We start from the raw sequence: 23,208 nt of genomic DNA, 5'->3' as shown, positions 1-23,208 counted from the left end.
CACCTAGAAAAGGTAAACAGGCCCCTCCCGTATCAGTGGCAGACAAAGCTAATAGATATGGCAGAACCTAGACATGGCCTCAGAATCCTTCTCAACACACTCCAGGCAACCAACCAAGAGTTGCTGGCACAAGAGAGAACAGTTGTCCCAATAGGCTCATTTTCACACTTGGAGAAATAGCAGCCCAGAAAGAAAGATCTGTCTAAACCCTGGGTAGACCCGAGGTGACCTCCAGGTCCTAAAACTCCCAGATGGGGGCTCTGTCCACTGCCTCCCCCGACCCCATCTGGTCAGTGCCACCCAGCCCCTGCCAAGCACATCTGATCTCTGGACTTCCAGGAGTTTCCTGCATTCCATTCCTGCCCTACATATGGGGGGGAGGGGCAATGGAGGTGCTCCACGGCATGGGAAATCAATAGGACACAATGAAATCGGCTTGGCCTACAGCAGCAGAAATTTAGGTTAGATATTAGGGTGAACTTTCCAACAGGGAGAACCACTAAACTTATGCTAGGAGGCTACAGAATCCTCTTTCTCTGAAAATTCAGAAGACAGTCACAGGACTAATGTTGCCTGCCCAACATGATGCCCGGGCAGAGGCATGGATCAATGGGCTCTGGGGAGGAGCACTAGGGAGTGTGTTAAATTGGAAGAACAGACAGCAGTGGAAGGCAGAGCCTCACCTCGCACCAGGAGCCAGATGGATGCCCTGGTGACCCCATTGGCATTGCTGGCCATGCACTGGTACCGCCCACCGTCAATGGGGATAATGTCCCTGACCTCCAGGGATAGGTCAGCCAGCTGAGCGACTCTGCCCGTCGAGGCTGACAGGACTCGCCAGTCCCGGATCCACGTCAGGTTGTAGGGGACATCACTCAGGACCTGGCAGGACAGGACGGCGGTCTCCCCTGGGGACACGGTGATGTTGGGGGCAGGGACTAGCTGCGGCGGGGGGCCTGAAGGAACAAAAACAGAGGAGACTGGGAGGGGGCGGACACAGAGAGAGGGCCATCCTGCCAGCGCTGGGGGCGTCCTGACTCCAGAGTCCCGCACGGAATCCTTGAAGACACGTCCATCAGAGCGGTGGAGAAGCATCTGCTCACCATCCCAGGCCAGTGCCGCCCCGGGAGGAGGGCCCATTCCCCCACATCCCCCCACTTCCCCACCACCATCACACCCCCGGCGAGGGCTGCATGGCACATGCGTGCTTTCCACACAACAGCCAAGTGCAACATGGACCAAGATCCCCACTACTCTTCTCACCCCGTGAGCCAGGAACTCCACCCTGGGGAATACAGCCTCGGAAATCACCGTCAAGAGGGAAACAGTAATGAGTACACAGCTATTCTCTGTGCAGATTGCAGGAGGATCCTCACAGCCAAAATGTACCACGGAGGCCACTGCCCTAAACGCGGAAAGAGCTAAGAAAACCACTATCTTGACAGGAAAAAAAGGGATAAGTGATCAGATCAGAGACCATCTAACCAGGGATGTGGGCCCGAGCGCTCACAGGGAAAAAGCTGGGTCCACACAAGCTACACGTGTCAATGACCTGCTGTCACAAAGAACATGTGAACTTCACAGCCCTGAAAAATGATACTGCAGAAACCAGCCAGAAATAATATTCTGGGGCAAATGAGAAAATCTGACTGCAGCCAAATTAAATAGCATTAAGGTATTATTGTTCATTTTATTAGGTGTAATCATAAAATTTTTATTATATGGGAAAATGTACTTTCTAAAAAAAAAAAAAGAGTGATAAATACTGAAATGTCAGGATGCCTACAATTTAGTTTAAAATAGTCTAGCCAGAGAGCGAGAAAGCAAATATGGCAAAATTTTAGCAATTAGTAAGTCTAAGGAATGGGTGTGTGCGTTTCCTTATACTGTTCCCTTTTCCTGTCCTTATCATTTATAAAAAGTAAAACCATGGGGCGCCTGGGTGGCTCAAGTCAGTTAAGTGTCCGACTCTTAATTTCGGCTCAGGTCATGACCTCGGGGTTGTGAGATCGAGCCCCACGTGGGGAGTCTTTCTCTCTCCATCTCCCTCTGCCCCTCACCCTCCTCAAATAAATAAATCTTTAAAAAATTTTTTAAATAATAAAAAATTTTTAAAAATATAGAAGTAAAACTGTTAATTCATTCTGTAGAAGCACGTTTGCAGACACATTATATTGTTAGATGATAAAAAATCAGGTCGTCATATGTGTATGTACGTGTAATACATATGTATAATACTATCCCATTTTCTTAAAATGCACACATAGATAAAGGTCTAAAAGGAAGTAAATTAAAATGCTGTGGAGGTTGGGGTGCCTGGGTGGCTCAGTCGGTTAAGTTTCCGACTCTTGATTTCGGCTCAGGTCATGATCTCAGGGTTGTGAGATAGAGCCCCAAGCAGGGAGTCTGCTTGGGATTCTCGCTCTCCCTTTGCCTCTCCCCCTCAATCCCATGCTCACTCTTTTTCTCTAAAATAAATAAATAAATCTTTTTAAAAAATGCTATGGAGGTTGTCTCTAGAATAAGACCACAGGTTATCCAAATCTTCTTTTGCCTGTCTGTACTCCCCGCCGTCTTCCTGCCAGGAACATCGCAGTCTGTGTGAGATTAGAGGATGCAGACTGGCTAATCTTTCCATGTTCCTTGGGCTCCTTCTCTTCTCTTCAAGACAGTTTAGATTCTTGATTTAAAAACGGAGCCCATTTCATTTCTAGACGGCCTGTGACGTCTCCAACCTTCCTGAGCTGGATGGTGCTATCCTGGCAGGGACCTGGAGGCATTAAGGGAGGGGGACTTCCGGATGGACAGTGGCCCCTGGAAGGGCCTAGGGGAGGAGGGCATGACCCTAGCCGGGCTCCTCAACCTTCCTGCATCTGAGATCCACAGGCCGCTCCTGGGTGACAGCCCAAACGGGGCGCCAGGGGGCAGGTGGCAGCGTGGGCAGTGGACTCTGGGGAATGGACAGTCCACGGCAACTGACTGGCATGCTCCCCCCCCAGATGGAGACGCCCTGGGGGCAAACCCTAGAGGGAAAAATCAAGAAGGGGGTGGGGAGGGTATACGAGGGTATACAAGGACGGGCCGAAAGGACAGACCTGTGACAACAATCTGGGCCTTTGCTCGTCCGGTCCCAGCCCTGCTGACGGCCGTGCACTCATACACCCCTTCCTCGGTCTTGGAGGCCCGTGGGATCTCCCAGCTGCTGTTTCCCGACACCCTGCAAACCCAGAACAGCTGGAGACACACAATCCCACTGACCCCAGCCAGGGTCCCCCAGCCTCATCCGGTCCCTAAACCTTGCCCAGAGGGAACAAATCCTCTTGGAGAGGCTGTCTGACTCTTCTTACCACCAAGGACATGCAAATTTTACAACATGCTGTGTGACTCTGAGCAAGTCCCTTTCCCTCTCTGAGCCCCAGACTTTCATGCATGAGGGGGCGGGTCTCAGACGGTCCTTCCTGTTCTAACCCCAGGAGCTGGGCCCTGCATGGGATGAGTGTTCCAGAAGCTGGGGAGGCCCACAGCTCCTTCACAGGGTGATGACCCAGCAGCGGTGGGAGCTTTGGGGACCACCCTCCCCCATCCCGGGCCATGCTACGAGGTGCCCAGGAGGACATTATGACCGAGACCAAAGGTCCTTCTCCCGCCACCCACTCCCCTCAGACCCCCGGGGGTGGGGACACTGGGCGGCCGGCACCCACTCACTGCAAGTGCCTCTCCTCGCCCAGCCTGGCTCCGTTCCGCCACAGCTGTAGCCGGAAGGGCAGGGTGCTGTGCACAGAGCAGGAGACCAGCAGGGGCTGGTGCAGGTAGCCATGGATCCTGGGGGGCATGCTGACCAGGGGGGCACCTGTAAGCAAGGCCCAGCAGTGAGGATCCTTCCTTGCCGCCCCCCACAGCCCGCCCTGGTCAGCGATGCAGACGGCTGGGATGAGCCAGGATTCCATCCGGTGGTCACCAAGAACAGATTGCTTTGCCCCTGCCAGCTCAGTGTCCACCTCTATTAAATGGGCTTCATCCTGGTACTGACGTCCCCATGCTGTCTGGGGAGTTGGTGAGAGACAGGGCACGTGCACGCGGCATGGCAAGCCCCCTCGGGATGAGCTCCTGCTGTCTCTGTGGTTTGTGGGAAGACCAGCCGAGATGCACCAATCTGCGCCCCCGCCTTCTCTACTGTCCAGGACGTAGAAGTCAGACCAGTCCAGAGATCTGATGAAATGCTCCCCAGATTGGGCTCTCCGCGCTTCCAGACCTCTCATCTGCCTGGAGGGTCAGTCTCACTCAAGGATGTTGGAAGAAAGCCTTTTTTTATATTTAAAAATAAGCAAAGCTAGAGTATGGCTGCGAACCCAAAGTTCACACGCATTTCTGAGATAAAGTAAGAGACTTAATGAAATCTCACAGTTTGTGATGAGCCCCATGGGGCCCCCTGGAGACACCCTCCCCCACCTATCCCTGGTCTTGGGGTGACACGTTCTCTCTCCTTGGCTATTGGAATCGCTTCAGTGGGAAGGTCTGAGAACACCCCCACGGGGTCAGTGACTGCCATCAGGGCCTCGCTGGGGGATTGCAGGCGTAGGCTCAATTCTCGCCCTGCCCTGCCCCCCCCATCCCCACCAGAGATGCTCCGTGGGTGAGACAATGCACCAGACGTCCTCCGAGCCCAGAGCTGGGGGTGGGCGGGCGGCGGGTGACATCATGCTGCAGGCTCCCTGCCACATCCCAGGGGAGAGGGATGTTGGACTATCCAGCCATGTCCTCAGCTGTGTGCAAAGCAGCCACTGCTCACCCACACACACTGGAAGCCTCTGCAAGGCCAGCTCAGGCTCCATCCTCCATGAGCTCAATGGGCCCAGGGACCCGAGGCCCAGCCCTGCCACCCGCCCATGTCTCCAAACCCAGAGCCTCCTGCTCGAGGCCAAACTCCCAGCTTCCCAGACCTAGAAGGTGGGTAAGGAAGGAAAACTCCAAGCCACCTCCCTTCTCCCTGCCCTGCCAACACAACACACACACACACACACACACACACACACACACACACACACACACACTTTCATCTAGAGCTGAGGTGAAGACCAAAAGCCAGAGCTTAACTCCAAGCCCTTAGATTCATCTGAAAGACCAGGAGAGAGAGAAACAGAGGTTGCTATTGCCCCTGCTGAAACTCCTTCCTGAAAATTCCTCCTCGGGGTTATATAAGCCAAGGGACAAGGGGCCCAGGGACCACAGCAGGGGAGTGGAGACCAGGAGGCTGAGAGAAGGGGGTCCCCAGCCCCCCACCCTGCCCCACGTGGGTTCTCAAAGTCCTTCACCTCACCATGGGCACCTTGGTGGCCTCCCTGCACCCCTACTTGAAGTAGACAGAGGAGTCTGCTCCTTGTCAAGAGATCCCCAGCAAAGATGTTGGGTGTCAGTGACATCCATCTCTGTGAGCTCCCCCCAGGCCACGGCCACGGGAAAGGGCGTAGTGAGCAGGAGGAGGGAACAAAGCCCAACAAGGAGGCTGTTGGCCAGTGAACTCAGATACCCCAGGCTAGGATCAGAGGCAGAGCCAGAGAGCTGAAGACTCAGCCCTGTGCTCTGGAAGCTTCTGACCTGGATGGGAGACCTCAGGGACACAAGGGAATGAGCAAAAAGCCACATATGACCAAGGATAGGACCATAAAATGACCTGTGCCCACAATGACATGAGAGTAACAGCAGTTGCTACATATGGGGGGCCCTGGCCCACAATGCCCACATCCTGGGCACAGCCTCAGGGTACCCAAGAGATGTCTTGTTATGTGTATTAGCTTACGGAACCCCTAGGGCAACCCTGTGAGATGGGTATCATGAGCTTCTTCATCTGTAAAGTGAGGACACACCTCAGAACTATTACAAGCACTCAGTGAGCTACTATATGGCAGGTACTTGGCTCAGGATTGTCCCATGAGAGGTGCTCAAGACAGTGACTGGGATTACCATGACTATGGTTATGGAAGAGCACACCCACATTCACTGCCATGCCCCCCGCTGTGCCTACAGTGCCTAGCACCATGAAAAACACAAAAATGAATGTTAGATGGATATTTAGATGGATGCATGCATGCATGAGTGGGTGGGTGGATGGACATTTGGACGGATGGATAGATGCATGGACGAGTAAGTGGGTGGATGGATGAATAGGCAGATGAATGGATGGATGTTTGGATCAATGAGTGGGTGGGTGGACAGATGAATGGGTGAGTGGATGCATGTGTGGGTGGATAGATGGATGGCTTGGTACTAAATCCTTGACCTGATTGCTACATCTGAAGCATCTCAGTATTTAGCCTGATGCATTGCAGAGTGTGCTGCTCATAGAAGTTTAATGAACTTTTCCTCATCTCATCTAATCAGGGAAGGCTTCCAGGAAGAAATGGGTCTCCAAGTGAGCCAGGGAGCTGGGAGCAGTGAGAGCCACTTACTCACCTGGGACCACCCCACTGTAGGAAACTCCAGAGACACGGAGCAGGGGATTCCCCTCGTGGTCTTTGCCCTTCACCTTGAGGTAGAAGCGCTCCTGGGGGGTGTGGAAGGGCGGTCCGCCCCACAGCTGATGCGTGGATCCGTTCGAGAGGGGCCTCGTGGGCAAAGTCAGGAGGGACCGCCCTGAGCTGTGTGAGAGCTCCACCGAGTCCAGGCGGCCGGGTGCCTGCAGGCCCGTGGAGTTGATCACCAGGGAGATGGGCACCCCTGCAGAGGGAAGGGTGAGGAAGAAGATCCTGGCGTCTGTTCTGCGCTCCATGATCCTCTCCAAGCAGGGGCCCTCGGACCACAGTCAGGGACCCAGCCTGCTTGGCCCTCTTACCGGCTTGCTCACCTTCTGTTCCCTGTGCCACCTAATGCTGGGGGTGGATACAGAGGGGGCCTGCTACTGTCCGTGGTCCTGAAACGCCACTGTCCATCCAAACCATGGCTTCCCAGGGCTGCAACACCTCCAGTCTGCAGACTCGGGCTCACGTGGAGTAGAACTGGGAGAGGGCATTTCTCTCCACCCTAACCCGCCCCCCCCATTAACTCTGGAATTGCATCAGGTAGGTTCTGGGACCAGCCTCGGTGAGACACATGCTAGTTTGGGAACTCTGGTTCCTGTTCATCCTCTCTCCTCTGTTCAGCTTTCCTTTGATTTTCCTTCTGTTTTATTAGAAATGGACTTTTCACACTATCCCAGAAAACGTAAAATTGGGGTTGGGTTTCATAATTCCCTTAGTTGATTTGGGAATGTCGCTCAGGTCTTTCCCTTTTCAAACAGTTATTATTTTTTTTCCTTAGAGATCATAAACCAGGAAACAGAGGGTGTGGTTGGTATGATCCATCAAATGCCTTAAAATCTTTAAGAAACATGGAACAATCTGGAAAGGGCATATAAAAATCTGGAAGTCCAGATTCCTTTGAAAAAGAATGTGTGTCAGTGCTGGGCCCCATCCCCATGTTGCAACAATCAGCCAAGGGCACGCTCCCTGTGGTGGGGCAACCACTACCCTACTCCCTGATGCCCCTTCAGTGAAGCCAAGTGCTAAATGCTATTTATCACTTGCAATCGCCCTGCTGTTTCTCTCTCCTTTTTTTTTTAAACTGTCTTGGACCCACCTCCTTCTCAAAAGCAGAAACCAAAGAAGATCGCATGTGGTCCGCCTTCACCCTCTTCCACTGGGGACTGGCCCTAGGGGCCCTTCAGTTTTCAAGCACTGCAATTAGGATTTTTTTTCTCTCCTGGCTCTAGAAGTTTCCCTGCCTCTCCCCCTTCCTACTACTGGGAAAAACAAGCACTAAATAAGCAAGCGGCCCCCTTTCGCTTTGAAGATGTTACCGCTAGTCCTGGCAGAGAACCAACCAGGGCTGACAAGGATGACAAAGATTAGAGGAAATGCACATTCAAAAGCTCTAAGGATCTGGTATCTACCATTCTGGTCACCAGTCAGTGATCTGGAGTTAGCCTGACCTGGTCTAGGTCCCTCCCCATCTCCCTTCTGAGCTGGACCCAGCAAAATCCTCTGAAGGGCCCCTGGTGAGCGATCATACTTCCCAAACTATAAATTGGGACCCCTGACCTGGCCACCAGATGGTATTTTCTGGCATGAAGCTCTGGCAACCTGAGCCAAAAGCCCCTGCCTGCTCTGGAGCCCAGGCTTCTCCAGATGGAACCATGATGGGGCACACAGGCAACACCAGATCCCAGTGGGCGGCTTCTAACCAGAAAATCGACCTTATGCTTCCAACTCTAACATCTCCCTAGGCTCCCAACCCCCACCCAGCCTGCACAGGGCCCATTCTAGCCACATACTTAGGGCCTGCCCCCCCCCCCCACTTCCAAAAGGCAAGCCCCACCTCTCCAGAAAGCAGCTCTGCATCGCCCCCAGGGTCAGGAGCACTGTACCTTGCAGGGGCCACTCAATGGTGTGGTTGAGGTCCAGAGAGGGCTGAGTGGAGAAGCCGGCTCGGAAGTCGATGTTGCTGACACCTGTGATCCTCACTGAATGGCGACCACTGCTATAGACCTAGCACAGACCCAGACCCCATCACCAGGGCGCCCGACTCCAGCTCCAGGGCAGAAGGTGGCCGCCCTGACCTGCCTCTGGTGCCTGCAGCTGCAGTTCTCCCACCTTTGCAGACACATGGGCAACTTCCCTGCTCCCTGGGGGCCCAGCGCTATGCTCCCAAATGCAGTAGAAGAGGCCCCAGCTATGGCTCTGTCCTGAGCGGGACTCTGGAACCTGCTCTGCCTTTCCAGCCACCCCTCCCAACACCCACAGCCCCGTCTGTCCCCCTGCATGTCTAATCCCCGCCTTGCCTTCCCCACTGGCATTAGAGCTCTTGGCTCAAAAATGCTCAGAGTTGGGATGCCTGGGTGGCTCAGTCAGTTGGGCGTGTCTGCCTTCGGCTTGGGTCATGATCTCCAGGTCCTGGGATCGAGTCCCGCATCAGGCTCCCTGCTCAGCGGGGAACCTGCTTCTCCCTCTGCCTGCAGCTCCCCCTGCTTGTGTGTTCTCCCTCTTTCTGACAAAAAATGAATAAAAATCTTTAAAAAAAAAAAGTGCTCAGAGTTTGAAGGGCAGGGTCAATGTTGCCCCTTCGTCGGTACCATCCACACCTAGTTCAGGGCCCAGCACCTCGGAGGTGCTCCATAAACGTTTGCTCAACCAGCAGGAGCTCACATCCTTCCCAGGCAGCAGCCTGCCCCATCCCAGGACCCTCTGCCAGGAGCCCAGCCTACCCCCAGTCCCTGGCCTCCAGCACCTTGCAGATTAGAGCAGGCCCACCTCCCCCTGCCAGGCATGTCCCTCTAAGCCATCCTTCCCCCAAGGTCACCCTTGCTTCCTTTGTTCATTCTTCACAGGATAGGTTTCTGAACCTCAAGCCGGCTTGGTCACCCACCTCTGGACACTCAAGCTGTTTCTCCAACTCTTTCTTAAAAGTTCCCTAACTAACCCCAAACCACTCTATCCTCTCACTGCTGCAAAGCAGAATACTCCTCCTCTGTTCTTGACCCTTTGCTTCTATTGATATGTCCCCGTCACCACCCATACTCCAGCCCTCAGCTTCCCAGGGCCCCAGCTCCCCAGGACAGGCAGGAGGGAGACAGGGTCTTGCCTTGGTGAAACCGGTCCCCCTCCCTGGGCACCAGGGCGCCCTACCTTAATGGACCACAGCCCAGGATGCTCAGGCTTAAAGGCCACAACCTTGGCGGAGTCAGGGATGTTGAGAAGCACGTTGAGGCCCTCATCCTTCTGTAGGATCCTCCCTGTGGAACCCCCAAGGATTTCTCAGTCCCTGATCCTTTCCTGGCCATGACAGAGGCCCCAGCCTGTCCCCAGGAGCCCAGGGCCCTCCAAACACCAGCCTCAGGCTTCCCAGAGTAACTGACAAGAGACCTTTGGTGGTGCTCGGCCCTTCACCTCATTCTGTACTCCACCCTCACCCACCCCCAGGTGGGGGTTGGACACCTCGCCTCTAGACCTGGGAACTCGTGACATCCTCGGAGCACCATGAGGCCGGGTGGCTGGGTCCAAATCACACTGACCCTAGGTGACCTGGACAAGTCACTCCACCTTCCAGAGTCTCAATGGTGTGCCACTAATTCTTGCCCCGATTGACCTGCTAGGCCACTGTAGGGATCCGCTGAGAACATGGGGAAGACCACACATGAGCCTCACATCCCAGGGACTGTGGTTATCTTAATTCCCCTCGCTTGGCTGCTAACAGCCTCCCTGCTCCCTCACCCACCACAGGCACCCTCTCTGCCCTCCACGTGGCATCCCCCCCTCCCTCCTTGTTCCCGGAGCCTTGTGTCCAAACCCCCTGCCACCCCGGGTCTCTCTCTTTATCCCGTCCTGGACTCCTAGCTCAGTCTCGGAGTCAAAGATGAGGCCGGTGCTCCACATACCCAGTGGGTCGCGGACTTCGATCTGAGGCCCCGGACCGCTCAGGGAGATGGTGACCTCCTTCAGGCTGGGGTCAAAGGGAATCTTCCACGTGTGCTCGCCCTCTTCCTTGTGGTCCGTGGACAGCAGGTGCACCTTGGTGGCCTGGACCGCTGACTCTACCCACTTCAGCACCTGGGAGGCAGGCGTGAGAAGCTGATGCCAGCAGGTGCCTGTGGTCTTGCTTAGAACTGACCCACTGGAGGCAGGTCTCTAATAGGTTCCCAGCAGAATCCAGTCCCCCACCTGGGTTTTAGGCAGCATATAGGCTTTCCAGGTCACCCAAGGCCACCCCCACTCCCACTGCCCTACACCAGGCCAATTTACATTTCATTACCTTCCTGGCCTATGGGCTGGGAGCTGTGACACCCGAATTAAGGCTACTTGGAGGGAAGGGCCAATCTCTATGGCACCCACTACTTCCTCCAGGAAGGCTTCCTGATGCCTCCTACACACAGGTGAACGCTGGAGATCTGGAATCTCCCCCGGAACAATGCAATTCACCATCACCCCAAGGGGCCTCAGACCACCCTCCCACCAGGGTGTCATGCTCTCTAAGCAGGCCTGAGAGGGTCTGCTGCAAAGACAGAATCTCCTCCTGATCCGTTACACAATATTGAGAAATATTAAATCCTTAAATCCTATAATTGCAGATTCATTCTAAAATCTTAAGCAGGTAACAGGTGAGGACTCCCCCTCCAGACTACCAGACCACCTAGGTACATGTTTAAAGTATGATTTGGGGGGATTCTCAAACTCCCTCAAGCACCCCCTTTGAATGCATAGACCCCATGTCAGCAACACTGGATCCAGTCTAAGATATCTCACTGAGCACAAAATTATTGAGTTTCTCCAAATCCTCACCATGGTCTTCAAGACCCTATATTCTGTCCTGGGTTTTAGGCAGCTGTCCAACCTGACTCAAGGTCAGTGTGCCCCTGACTCTCCCCATGCTTGCAGGGTCGGACTCCCATGGTTGGACCCCCATGATCCCACCACACATGCTTCTCTCTTGCAGAAATGACCTGCAATCTCTTTATCAACCAATTCCTGGCTAGATTCATACCTGTCTCCCCTCTTGGCCTGGGAGCCCCATGAGGGCAGAGACCCTCTGCTATGCCCCGAGCTCAGTGGCTGGCACAGAGAGGGTGTTCAGGAAGCTTCTGTTCACTGTGTGTGATACAGCAGGGCATCCACCTCCTTAATAGGGGCATCAGATTCACCTTACAGACACCTCACTCCGTTCCACCCCCAAACCAGCCTTGTAATAGCCACGCCTCCCAGTTTCCCGTTAGAAAACCAGGAACGAGGATGAAGAGGGGGCCTCCTTCCAGGCCAAGTTACTTTCACGTTTTGCCAGGATGCTTCTCGAACTAAACAAAATGAAACATGAACGTCACTGTACAACAAATGAGCACCATAGCCACGGAGAAAAACAAAGAGCTCCTCGTGTACTGAGAACCCAGGGGTTCGACTGAACTTTCCCAGTGGAAGGCACCCTGAGGACAGAAAGAACTGCAAAGAAATTCTTATTTAGTAGCTTTGAGTTGGCACAGCCATCCGTACCGTGCTCATAAAACTGTTTTATGTATCTTGCAGGATAAAGCAAAGAAGTAAAAGATGTTAAGGCTTGCTGAACCAAGATTTTCTCTTACAGCCAAGTGTAAGAGAGAGTTGCAAGTATTTTATTTATATACAAATTCATTCCAAGTGAATTTATAACCCGGGGGTTTCTCAATACCATTCCCCACTAGGATTGTTTGGAGAAATGTCTGATTCCAGGTCTGGGGCAGGTGACTCACAAGGTAAGCCTGAGACAACTGTTAGTTCCATTAAGCAAGGAAGTTCTCAGAGACTAATGGGATATATCAACAGGACACAGGAACCAGCCGAAGGGCAATCCCATTAGCTAAATCTGGGGGAACTTGAGCCCCCCAAAAATAATGACTTGAATCAACACAAACGCATCCAATTAAAGAATCCGTGTACCCATAATAATACTCGAAAGAGAATAGCAAAATTCAAACAATAAAACCTCTTGCCACCAATGAAGGCAACTTCTTCGTTAAAGAGAAAGAACTAAGTATGATCCCTGCCTTTTCAATAGGTTTTCTGTGCTTCAAAAAACCAAGTCATCAAAAGCTCTTCTTCATGGAAGGATGCCCACTAATAAATGTGCAAGAGATGAAATGTCCATGTGGAACCCCAGCATTACCCCACAGACCACTTGAGCCATAAAGGGAAAAACATGTCCCTACAATACAGAGAGCCGGCTGTCACCACCTTCACCCAGGAACCAAACCTACCTTCAGGAATAGCAGGACAATCAGACATGACTGGTAAGTCCTGGTGTGATGCAACAGAAAAGACACACAGCACCAACCATGAAACATTCCTGCCCCAAACGCTGGCCTCCACTAATCAGTCCCTTAGAGCTAACTGCCAGGTTAGGGGATATACAGCGGGAGAAAGGAACAAATTAATGACATAAGGAAACAATCAGATGAATCTGGAACCCGGGGTGTTGAACAATCAAGGCCTCTCTAACAAGTTAGTGGCAGGAAAAAAAAAAAAGGGTAGAAGGCTCCAGATGTAATCAGACTTAACAGACATAATGAGCAAATGAAATGCATGGCCCCTGATTAAATCCTGATTTGACAAAAACTGTTACCAAAGACATTTTGAGGACAATTAGGGAAATTTGAATTTGAACTTGGCATTGGATAAAGCAGCAAAGTACTCTTCATTTTATTAGAAGATATTGTGGGTTACGTCCAAGATCATATTTCTTTTTTAATTCATACTGAATTATTTACAGAGAAGATAGAACAGAGAGATAAAGCAGGTGGGGCAAAAATGGTAAGTGCTGAATCTAGTTGGGACACAGGTTCTTCTCACCCTTTAAGATCTTTCATAGTAATTTTTTTAAGTAAAAGTCCCTTAAAAAGAGCAAGTATGCCATGACTTTCATGTATACCCCTAAGCAACCACAGTGGGGATCTGTTGCCAATTCCAATCAACTGGAAGTGATATTGTCGGACCAAATCCAAAGCTGCATTCGGTCACAGAGAGGAGAACGCTCTGTGATTGATGAGTAATGTCTGCCACAGATACAGGATGAGAAAAGCGGTATCTTACGTGCTGCATATTGGCCACCCTTGCTCTGAATCATAGTCCTACCGTGCGATCCTCCACGAAAGTGAACAGGAAAAGAAGGGAATTGGACGAATTGCCCGAGATTGAAAGAGCGACTATGTTTTATTCAGACTGAGCTGGAATGCTGGTGCCTAGATTTTAGTTATCTCAGGATAAGAACCCTGTGTTCTGAAAACTCACTTGTCTGTATGCTTGGAGCTCCCTCCTTCTGTTTTGCCTCGCCTTCTAAGTAATGTTTCTCTTGACAACGTTCTCCGTGCACACGGGAGCTGGCTGGAGGAAGCAGCGGCCAAGGCCCCCAGCTGGAGGGATGGACAGAAGCTGCCGAGGTGAGGCAACTGCCCCCACCCCAAAGCCACAGCCCCCTGATCACTGTCCTCTTCCCCCACCCCCCAACCCCAGGGTCATGCCTTGCCAGGGGTTGGGAGGAGATCACAACTGAGCAGAGCTGCTGGGAGGGGGCGGCAGCACCAGCTGACACCGTCCCAGAGAGATCGCACCCACTGCTGTGCTGCAACTGTCATTAGAAGCCTGTCCTAAGATGTTCCAACAGAGAGACGATGCCCAGGAGTTCAGGCTACTGAAGCTCAGAGAAGGCTCACACAGAGGACGACGCCAGTGACCCCACCAGGAGGCGGCGTGCCTCCTGTCCTCCTGCCACGGGGTCTGCCCCTAAGCACATCACAGCCAGGGAGCTGGGGGTGCTGACCGTCTTGCCCACAGCAAGGCCAGACCCCCCGTGGGCCCAGGCCTGCAGACAAGGCTTTCTGGACCCTGCAATGCCCCCAGGGCTCCGGGCAGAATGTAGGGAGCCTTCTGAGCAGAGAGCCTTCATCCAGCAAGCTCAATGTTTATTTGGTGGAGACAATGGCTTCCAGATGTTAGCAGGACTGGGGGCCTGCGAGCCCGAGCTGCAATGGGGCTCATCTCTTTGTCACCGATAGGGAAGGAACGAAAGAATCTGGCACTGCTACCCCGGCCAGATGGCTGCCGCTCGGCCCTTCACGGCAGATAAATCATCCCCTGAGGCTCCTCCCCGGACACTTGACAGCCAGGGCGGCCGAGGAAGCAGAGAGGAGAGGCCAGGGGGCCTAGAGGGCCTCAGAGCCACAGAGCAGAAAGCTGCGGCCCGACTGTGGGGCCTGGGTCAGGAAGCTCGGTGGGCAGTGATGGAGAGAGAGCACCAGCCCCTTCCAGATGCACACCGCTGGGCACTCAGGTCCTGAGCACCTGTTCCGAGAGAGCCCTTACTCTTCAGGGGGCTTCACTGGAGCCGGGCATACGTTCTGGGCTCCATACCAAAGCAGGGGGCTAGAATCACAGCCATCACTAACTCTTTTTTTTTTTTTTTTTAAAGGTTCTGTCTTTTTTTTTTAAGATTTTATTTATTTATTTATTTGAGAGAGAGAGAGAAACAGCATGAGAGGGGAGAGGGTCAGAGGGAGAAGCAGGCTCCCCGCTGAGCTGGGAGCCTGATGTGGGACTCGATCCCAGGACTCTGGGATCATGACCTGAGCTGAAGGCAGTCGCTTAACCCACTGAGCCACCCAGGCGCCCTAGAATCACAGCCATCACTAACTCTCACCAAGGGCTTCCCAGTGCCTGCCGGTCACCCCTGTCTCACTAGGCAGGGGCTCTCTTAACCCACTGTGCACAGGAGGAAACAGAGGCCCAGAGAGGTTAAGTACTACGTTCAAGGTCACCCTGCAGGCAGGTGGCAGGGCTGGGGTCTGAAGCTGGCATGGGGCCCTAACCTTCCACCATGCTGCCTCCTCCCGGAAGAATCCAGAATGAAGTCATCTCTGGGGCCTGTGCCTCCTGATCTGTTAATTGGAACCACCTGGTCAGACCTCCCTTCCTCCCCCACCCCCCACACTTACTGTCTTAGAAGGTGGTTCACCTTTCCCCTAGTTGATGTGCAGAATCTGGGCGATTTGGCATATTTGTACGGGCTGGTGCTAGACAGGGGAAGAGGCTGGGCTCCCAGAACGGACTTCCCAGGAGCAGGGAAGGCTGCAGAATGAGGGGGTTTGCCCAGCAATTCTGGCCAACTCTTCTGGGGCTGGTGACAGTACATTGAGCTGGGTCTGAGCTGGGGTAAGGCTGTGCTTTGGCCGGGGGGGTCTTGGACCTAGCTAAGCCTTGACCAGAAATGCACACTCCCGAAGGGCCATGGTGCCCACCTCCCCTGTCCATTGAAGGATGGCAAGAGCTCCAAATTACCCCACCAAGAGGAGGGGATCTTCACCTTGCTTCAATTACCCTAGAACCCCAAAGGGCTACCGACAACTGGAAAAAAGCAAAAGCTCAAAAGCACTGAGACCTAACCTGGATGGATTCTGTCTCTGTGCCCAGCACCTGGACCTGAGCTAGCCAATAGCAGGTGCATGGTAAGCGGGAAATGAAGGCAAGAGAGAATGCAGAATGTGTCCCTCTTGCTACACTGGGCATACTGTGCAAAGGTAAAAGGACTGACTACACATGCACAGTTTGGGGACTTTGGCAACTTCTGAGGAGTCATTCTCTTAGCTGGAGCCCCCTGGCTTGGGCAAAGGCACTATTCCCTCTCCTTGGGCAGGGGTGGGGGGCACGTGGGGGGAATGACCACAGCCCTGGCTGTCCTGGCCACTTTCTCAGGCTTGCTAAATGTCTGGGAACATCTAGAATGACACAGCTCTGTGTCCAGGAAGGAGAAGGATCCAGGCCCCTACCCAGAGGCAGCCAATCCTGGCCACTGGAGGTCCCATCACGTCAAACACAGACTGCCAAGTCAGGCTCCCACAGCAGAAGGCTGGCCACCATGGCCAGGAGCCAGTGGATTCACCCCACTTTCCCTGCCTCAAGAGAGAGAACAAGGGAGCCCAGCCCCACACCTGGGCAAGCTGTCCCCCGCTGACCTGTCCAGTTGCCCTGCTGATTTGCCCCTGACCTTCAGAACCCAGCTCATGCCCAAATAGGTCTCCCCCCAAAACAAGGACTGAGCCATCCCTCCACTCCCAAAGGCGTCCCACCCTCACTTGGGCGGCTCAGTGCCAGAGAAGGCTGACATGCCAAAAAATAAAGTCTAATGTGTCCCAGAGAACCATAAACGCCATTTGTCAACAGGGAGTTAAGGCATGCTAATCTAAACATGGCCCTGGAGACCATTCTCTTCAGTCCATAAATATATAACACAAAAAAACTCTCTCTGGAGGCTACAGCAGGGCTGCTGGGGCTGGCGCCTGCCTCCCAGACACGGCCTCTCTTGCCTTCCTCTTCCCAGGGCCTCAGGCACAAGGGACCCTGCATCTGTCCATTTACCAGCTATTTACTGAGCACCTGCTCCGTGCTCGTAGCCTCATGAGGTGCCGGGGATACAGCAGCAAAAAGGACCCATAGTAAGGGCCTGTCGCTCAGGGAGCGCACAGCCTAACGGCGTTCGGTGATGCCACAGTTATAAAACTGCAGTTACGTAAAGCAGTACCAGGAGCTGGGAGAGGGTATGAAAGAAGACTTAATCTTGATGGGAAATCAAGGAAGGTCTCCCAAGGAGAGAGCATTTCAGCTAAGACTGAGAAAATGAGGAGCCAGGGGAGGTGTAGGAAAAACAAGCTGCATGAGCAAAGGCCCTGGGGTAGAAAGACATGGGACACTGAAGAAACAGCAGAGTCTAGTGAGGTGGCAGCAGTGAGCAAGGGGAAGAACACAGGTCATGGGGTCAGAGAGGCAGGAGTCAGAGAAGGCTCTGGACCTTCTCCAGGGGACAACCAGGAGAGACCTGTTGGTCAGATTTGCTTTAGAAAGATCCAGTGTACGAGAGATGGCTCATAGAGGCTCAAAAAAGTCCACTGAGAGCATCCCTTCCCAACTCTGCTCAGTGACTTCACGATGGCAGCTTGAAATCAGCCAGGGTAGGAGGATTTATACCACAGAAATGGGCATGCTCGTTCTTTTCAGGGAGGTGGTTGTGCACATTTACCAGCATGTCACTGGAAGGATCCCTCTGGTACCTGGGAGGGAACAGACATGTGGGGAGAGGGAAAGCAGGGCGAGCCCTGAGTGGCCAGTGGCGCCTGGAGGGGGGGGGGGGGGGAAGGACAGACACCTGGTCTCGAACAAGACAAGGACACAGACACCTGGTCAGCACTGAGCTGAAAGAATCCAGATCACTGACGACCCTGTGCCTCGGGACACAGGGCCAAGCAAGCCCCCGCCTGCTAAGTCCTCCAGCAGGATCTTCTGGCCCTGAATCTGATGTCCCTTACCCCCCACCTACTCCTCTACCCACCCCTGGGTTCCCTGACTCTGGGGAGAAGCTCACCCCCTACCCCCACCTCTGGCAAACTTTGTTAGGTCCATCCTCCCAGCCTGCACCATCTGGGGGAGCCAGGATGCTTCCTCAAGTTCCAACCTCTTTACCTGCAAAATCGGGAAGTTCAGCACACCTGCCTTTGGGGTGGGCAGCAGGTAGAAGGGTCTGGCGAGGTGACGTCATACAGCCCTGAGCATCGCACTCGCTGCGCTGGCCACAGGGTGAGACATGGTGCTGCTCATCGATGGCAGCGACCCAACAGCCAGGCACAGACACCCAGAGATGCAGGATGGCCAAGGAAGGCTCACCTCGGTCACCTGCTGCTTGTCCAGGTGGAACACCTGCCCGGAGCTGGTGGCAGCGATCTCCTCGTAAGCCAGGTAGCCGGGATGAGTGCGGTCACCACAGTCCCCTGTCAGCACGAAGACCACCTGGAAGAGGGACATGAAGCCTGGCTCGGCGCTTCCCTGGCCGCCTCCTTCAGGTGTGCGCGGCAGGGCCGGAACGAGGGAGGAGGGACCCAGGGCGAGCCCTTGCCTCTCTCTGGGCTCAGGCAATGCATCTGTAGAATGGGAACAATGGGAGTACCCATCCCGTGGGGACCAGGGCTGAGGCGGGTCAAGGGTATAGCACGGGACCAGGAACACTTCAGGTGCTCAATAAATGGGAGCCGTTACTAAATCTACAGCAAGGAAGGGAATGGAAATCGGCTCACTCCAAGCAGCCCCTGGGGGCCACAAAGTTAGAAGAACCTTGGAGAACGGAGTTTGTTCCAGATGGGAGACCAGACACCAGAGAAGCCGTCCCAGCTCTTGAGAGCTTGGCGGAGGAGGTCACACGGTTGGGTGGCCCTTCCCCCTTCCCCGCGCACATCCCCCCCACCCCAGCCCTGGCTGTGAAAGGGAGAAGCAAAACCCCAGCAGCAAGTCAGGCCCCCAAGGCAGTGGGAAAAGGGCCCCACACCGCAGAGATGGGAGTGGTGGCGACGCCAGGAGGAAGATGGATTTGCACAGACTCTGACAGGGTGCGAGCGAGAGGAGCGGGTGGTGTGGTCTTTATCAAGAATGAGCCTCGCCAGGTGGCAGGAGCCCCGGCGGGCGGGGGGCCCAGAGCATGAGAACACACTTGGACTTCACCAGACCAGCTCGGTCTTGAGGGCCGGCGGCCGCGCTGGCAGGGACCCTGGAGGGGAAGCAGCCGCCCTCCGCTTGGCAGGTGGGGGCTCAGGCTGCCCGCACTGGGGACCCCGGCTTCCTCAGCAGCCCTGGGGGCCCCCACACTCGAGCCCCCCAGGCCGGCCCACTCACCTGTGACTGTTTAAGCTGTAAGAGCCGCAGGACCTCCTCCTTCTTGTGGTAGTCCTTGGCACGGGCATCCGAGAAGACGTAGATGAAGGAGCCGGGTCTGGCCACCTCCACAGCAGCCTTGATGGCCCCCACACTCATCTCTGGGCAGTCACCGCCCCCCTGAAGGGCAGGGGTGTGTCAGGGGCTGTTGCCCACCTCTTCTGGGTGGGGCCCACCTAGGGACACCTCTGACACCAGCGGGTGGTAGGGGGAGGTCTAACTTTAGACGAGTAGCACCTTCCCCTCGCTCACCCATGCAAGAGAGGCAAGGTCTCTCCCATGGGGTCAGCACATCACGCTTATTTAATTACCACTACGATGAGTGATACAAGCTGGGGAGGAGGGCTGGGAGCCCTGGGATATCTAACAGGTGCCCCCAGAGAAGCCCCATGTTAGCCGAGGCTTGGGAGAGCAGAGGGTGCCAGGGGGTGGCCAGGAGAAGGAGCGGTGGGCATGGGGCAGAGAAAAGCATTCAAAGCTGCCTCCCCAAATCCACTTCATAGCCTGCCCTGGAATCAGTCCCAAACCAGCACACACTCCCGCCATCCCGGACCACGGACAGGAGCTCCGCTCTGGGGAAGGGAGCATGTCCTGCCTGACCGGCTTTGCCCAGCCAGTGCCAGCAACGGGGTTTGCACATGGTCACTTCTCAGTGATGCTTCTCTCCTGGGTTCACTCATCCAGCCCACAAGCACTTCCTGTCCCCTCTATGTGCCGGGCCTGTTCTGAGCCCCGCGGGAGCTGGCCGTGAATTAGATAGGTGGGGTCCCTGCCTTCAGGAAGCTGCTGCTGTCGGTGGGCGGGACAGATGCTGAACCTGGGTGTTCAGTGTGGCAAAGAAGCCCAGCTGGTTTTGGGGGTCTGGACTGAGACCTCTCACACCCTCCTTCCGCTACCACACACCTCTTCCTTCCACTGCTTCACCCATTCGCTAAATAATAAGCACCTACAATGCGCAGGGCACAGGGACTCCCACAGGTACTTGGGTCACTGAATAAAGGAAGGAACCCCAAGAAGTACAGGATCTTCAGCATCCCCAAGCTGGGGCGCAGGTCAGAGGCAGTGCTGGGAGACAGTTCATGACAGTAGCCGGAAGCCACCATCTTGGCCCCTGGGTGGGGCAAAGACCTTGGCCTCAGGCTTGGACTGGGAAAGGAATGGGGGGGCAAGCAGCCAGGGGTGGGGTGGTCCACCTGCACATAGAGTTCTCTCAGCTCTCTCTGAAACACCGCTGGGTCTGCCGTGAGGGTCACTGGGCCAATATCTGCAGGGAAAAGAGAGAGGGGCTGAGGTGGGCTTGTATTCCCAGACGTACCACCTCCATGGGGTGGGGCAGCAGTTACAAGATGTGTGACCAGAAGGGAAAGAAGGTAAAACCTGGGCCCCAAAGACACCCTCCCCAACCAAAAGGGGAGCAGTAAGGGGGCAGTTTCCAGGTTTTCCAGGCCATTCAGCCCCCTGCCCTGCTCCAAGCCAGGCCCAGAGCTCCAGGGGAGCACAGAGGTGAGACAGAGGGCAAACCCCCAGTTCCTCCTCAAAACCACAGTTCTCAATCTTTTCTGAACATGGCTGTCCTAGGAACCTCCCCTGTACCACTCTGCCCACCCCACCATCAGTGGGAAAGGAATTCTGGAAAGACAGAGACAGAGAACTGTCCAACACCAGACTGATCAATGAGAACAAAATCTTCCAGAAACTCCATCCATATATTAGCTCATTTAAAAAGAGCAGCGTTAAATTGCAAAGGTTGACTACACCAAATGTAGGTGAAGACACGGGACAACTCTAACTTCTGTCCGCTGCTGGTGGGAATGCAAAATGGTTCAACCACTTTGGAAGATAAACAGAACTTTCTAAAGCCTTAAGCATGCACATACCATGAGACCCAGTCATTTCACTCCTAGGTATTTACCCAAGAGAAATGAAAACATATGTCCACACCAAGACTTGTGCTCAACTGTTCAGAGCAGTTATATTCATAATAGCCCAGAACTGGAAGCCAGCCAAATGTCCATCAACCAATGAACGGATAAACAAACTGTGGTCTCTTCATATAATCCAATACTGCTCAGCAAGAAAGCAGAATAAGCTACCAGTGCAGGAAACCACACAGATGGATTTCACAGATATCATGCCGCACGAAAGAAGCCAGACACAAAAGAGTGCACATTTATATGGTTCCATTTATAGAAGTTCTGGAACAGGAAGGAATAATCTAAGGTGGAAAAAATCAGAACAGAGGTTGTGTGGGGGCTAGGGAGATACAAAGGGGCTGTCAGGGAAGGCAGAAATGTTCTATAGTGTGATGAGAGTGTGGGTTCCACAGGAATAAGGTTTCTCCAAAGTGCAAAGCAAAGATTTGTGCATTTCAATGTATGTAAATTTCACCTCCTAAAGCCAGCGCTATGGAGAACAATCATCACTGAGTGGGGGTGGAGGGTGAGAAGAGGTCTAGATGAACAAGAACGGCAGAACAGTTTTGATATTTGGTGATGGGGATGTAGGGATTCATTACACTACTCTGCTGACTTTGTATATATTTGAAATGTTCCCCGATAAAAAGATTTTTTTAATAGCTGTTAATTGAGAGTCACAGTTAGCATAAGACAAGGCTATCAGGGCACTGAAAACAGGGCTAGGATCCCAACTCCCCATGTGGATGTGTGCACTAAGGGGGTTTTACAAGGTTCGTGGACATCAAATTTCTCAGGAAAATATTTCATCTGAGTCCTTGGTGAACTCTAATAATGGACTGTTTTTAGTTCAAGAATTCTAAATTCTAGTCACCCTAAAAAAATTCCCATACTCTTCGACTAGTCAACTGACCTTGGTCCTTCTTAGGGAAGGAAGCCCATGGAATTATCCAGCATTCATCCACAATTCTCAAGGAGGTGCGGACACCAGCTCTTCTGCCCAACAACTTTAGGAACCAATCGTCCCCTGGGAGCCCGTGCCTCTGTGTTCTGAATTTATTATTCATCATGCCCAACACCCCTCCCTTAGCTGCTCAGGCGTTTACCAAGCCTCCCCCCTCCCCCCGGCCTCTCACTTTCTGAACTCTGCAGTAATAGATTTAGCCAAACCCTCAGCCTTTGCTGACAGATCTGATTGGGATCCTGACTCCATTCTTGAGCCACGGGGCCTCTCAGACCTTACTTCACTGTCCCCAGGCTCAGTTTCCCCATCTGTAAAATGAGGCACAGAACAACACCATCTCTCCTAGCTGAGAAGCATCACTGTGAGAACGCAGCGGGGTCAGGGAGGGACAGACCCCGCATGGGTCCCGTGTACACAGCAAAGGCTCAGCAAACATGGCCACGTGGCTGTTCATGCTCCAGCATGAGGTCCTCAAACTCCAGTTTGACGGAGAAAAGCAATAATTTTATTCAACATTGGTTCTTTCTTTATTACGTGATAATACATGGTCGATGTGTAAAAAAAAAAAAGTTCACTAATGATACTGACATTTACTAAGCACTTACTAAGTCCCAGTCCATGTGCCGAGATGCTTCCCGAGCATTCCCTCGCTGAATCCTCCCTGGCACCAGGTCGGTCTCAGTCTCACCCACATTTTACAGAGGAGAACATGGAAGACTAGAGAGGTTAAGTGACTTGCCCAAAGACACACAGCCAGTAAGTGGCAGGGCTGGGATGAGCCTAGGTCCGTACAACTCCAGAAACCGAGCTCTGGAGAACAGCTCCCTGTGAACTATATATAGAAATTCCTGACACAGAAAGAGAAGGGAATTCTACCAACCAGAGATAGTCATTCTGATTTTTATACATAACCTTCAACACTTTCATGCATATTTGTAAACCTGCCTCTTGCACTCATGCATACTATTTTACACAGAATTTCTACTGAAGTACAAATAACATACTATTTTTAACATAATTCTTTTTACCGAATAACATATTTTGAGCAATTTTCCAGAAGGCTAAACGCTCAGTTTCAAAATCATTTTTAATGGCT

The 23,208-nt window shown here is 53.3% G+C and overlaps 1 protein-coding gene across 1 annotated transcript in view; it reads right to left on the bottom strand.

The window, feature by feature from the left end:
* HMCN2 (hemicentin 2) overlaps window positions 1-23,208 on the bottom strand; it is a 148,486-nt gene that overhangs the window by 109,782 nt on the left and 15,496 nt on the right. The window contains exons 2-11 of the mRNA XM_032419010.1: window positions 20,429-20,499; window positions 19,197-19,355; window positions 18,198-18,320; window positions 10,406-10,577; window positions 9,657-9,763; window positions 8,399-8,519; window positions 6,451-6,714; window positions 3,706-3,850; window positions 3,096-3,217; window positions 684-956 (exon numbers count right to left, since the gene is read on the bottom strand). Of these exons, the coding sequence (XP_032274901.1) occupies window positions 684-956; window positions 3,096-3,217; window positions 3,706-3,850; window positions 6,451-6,714; window positions 8,399-8,519; window positions 9,657-9,763; window positions 10,406-10,577; window positions 18,198-18,320; window positions 19,197-19,355; window positions 20,429-20,499 (1,557 nt within the window). The remainder of the gene's footprint in view (window positions 1-683; window positions 957-3,095; window positions 3,218-3,705; window positions 3,851-6,450; window positions 6,715-8,398; window positions 8,520-9,656; window positions 9,764-10,405; window positions 10,578-18,197; window positions 18,321-19,196; window positions 19,356-20,428; window positions 20,500-23,208) is intronic.

Source organism: Phoca vitulina, unplaced genomic scaffold, assembly GCF_004348235.1.
Source record: "Phoca vitulina isolate PV1807 unplaced genomic scaffold, GSC_HSeal_1.0 scaffold21, whole genome shotgun sequence".
Classification (NCBI taxonomy): Eukaryota; Metazoa; Chordata; class Mammalia; order Carnivora; family Phocidae; genus Phoca; species Phoca vitulina.
The sequence above is the reverse complement of the archived record's forward strand: the minus strand, read 5'-3'. Positions and strand labels throughout refer to the sequence as shown.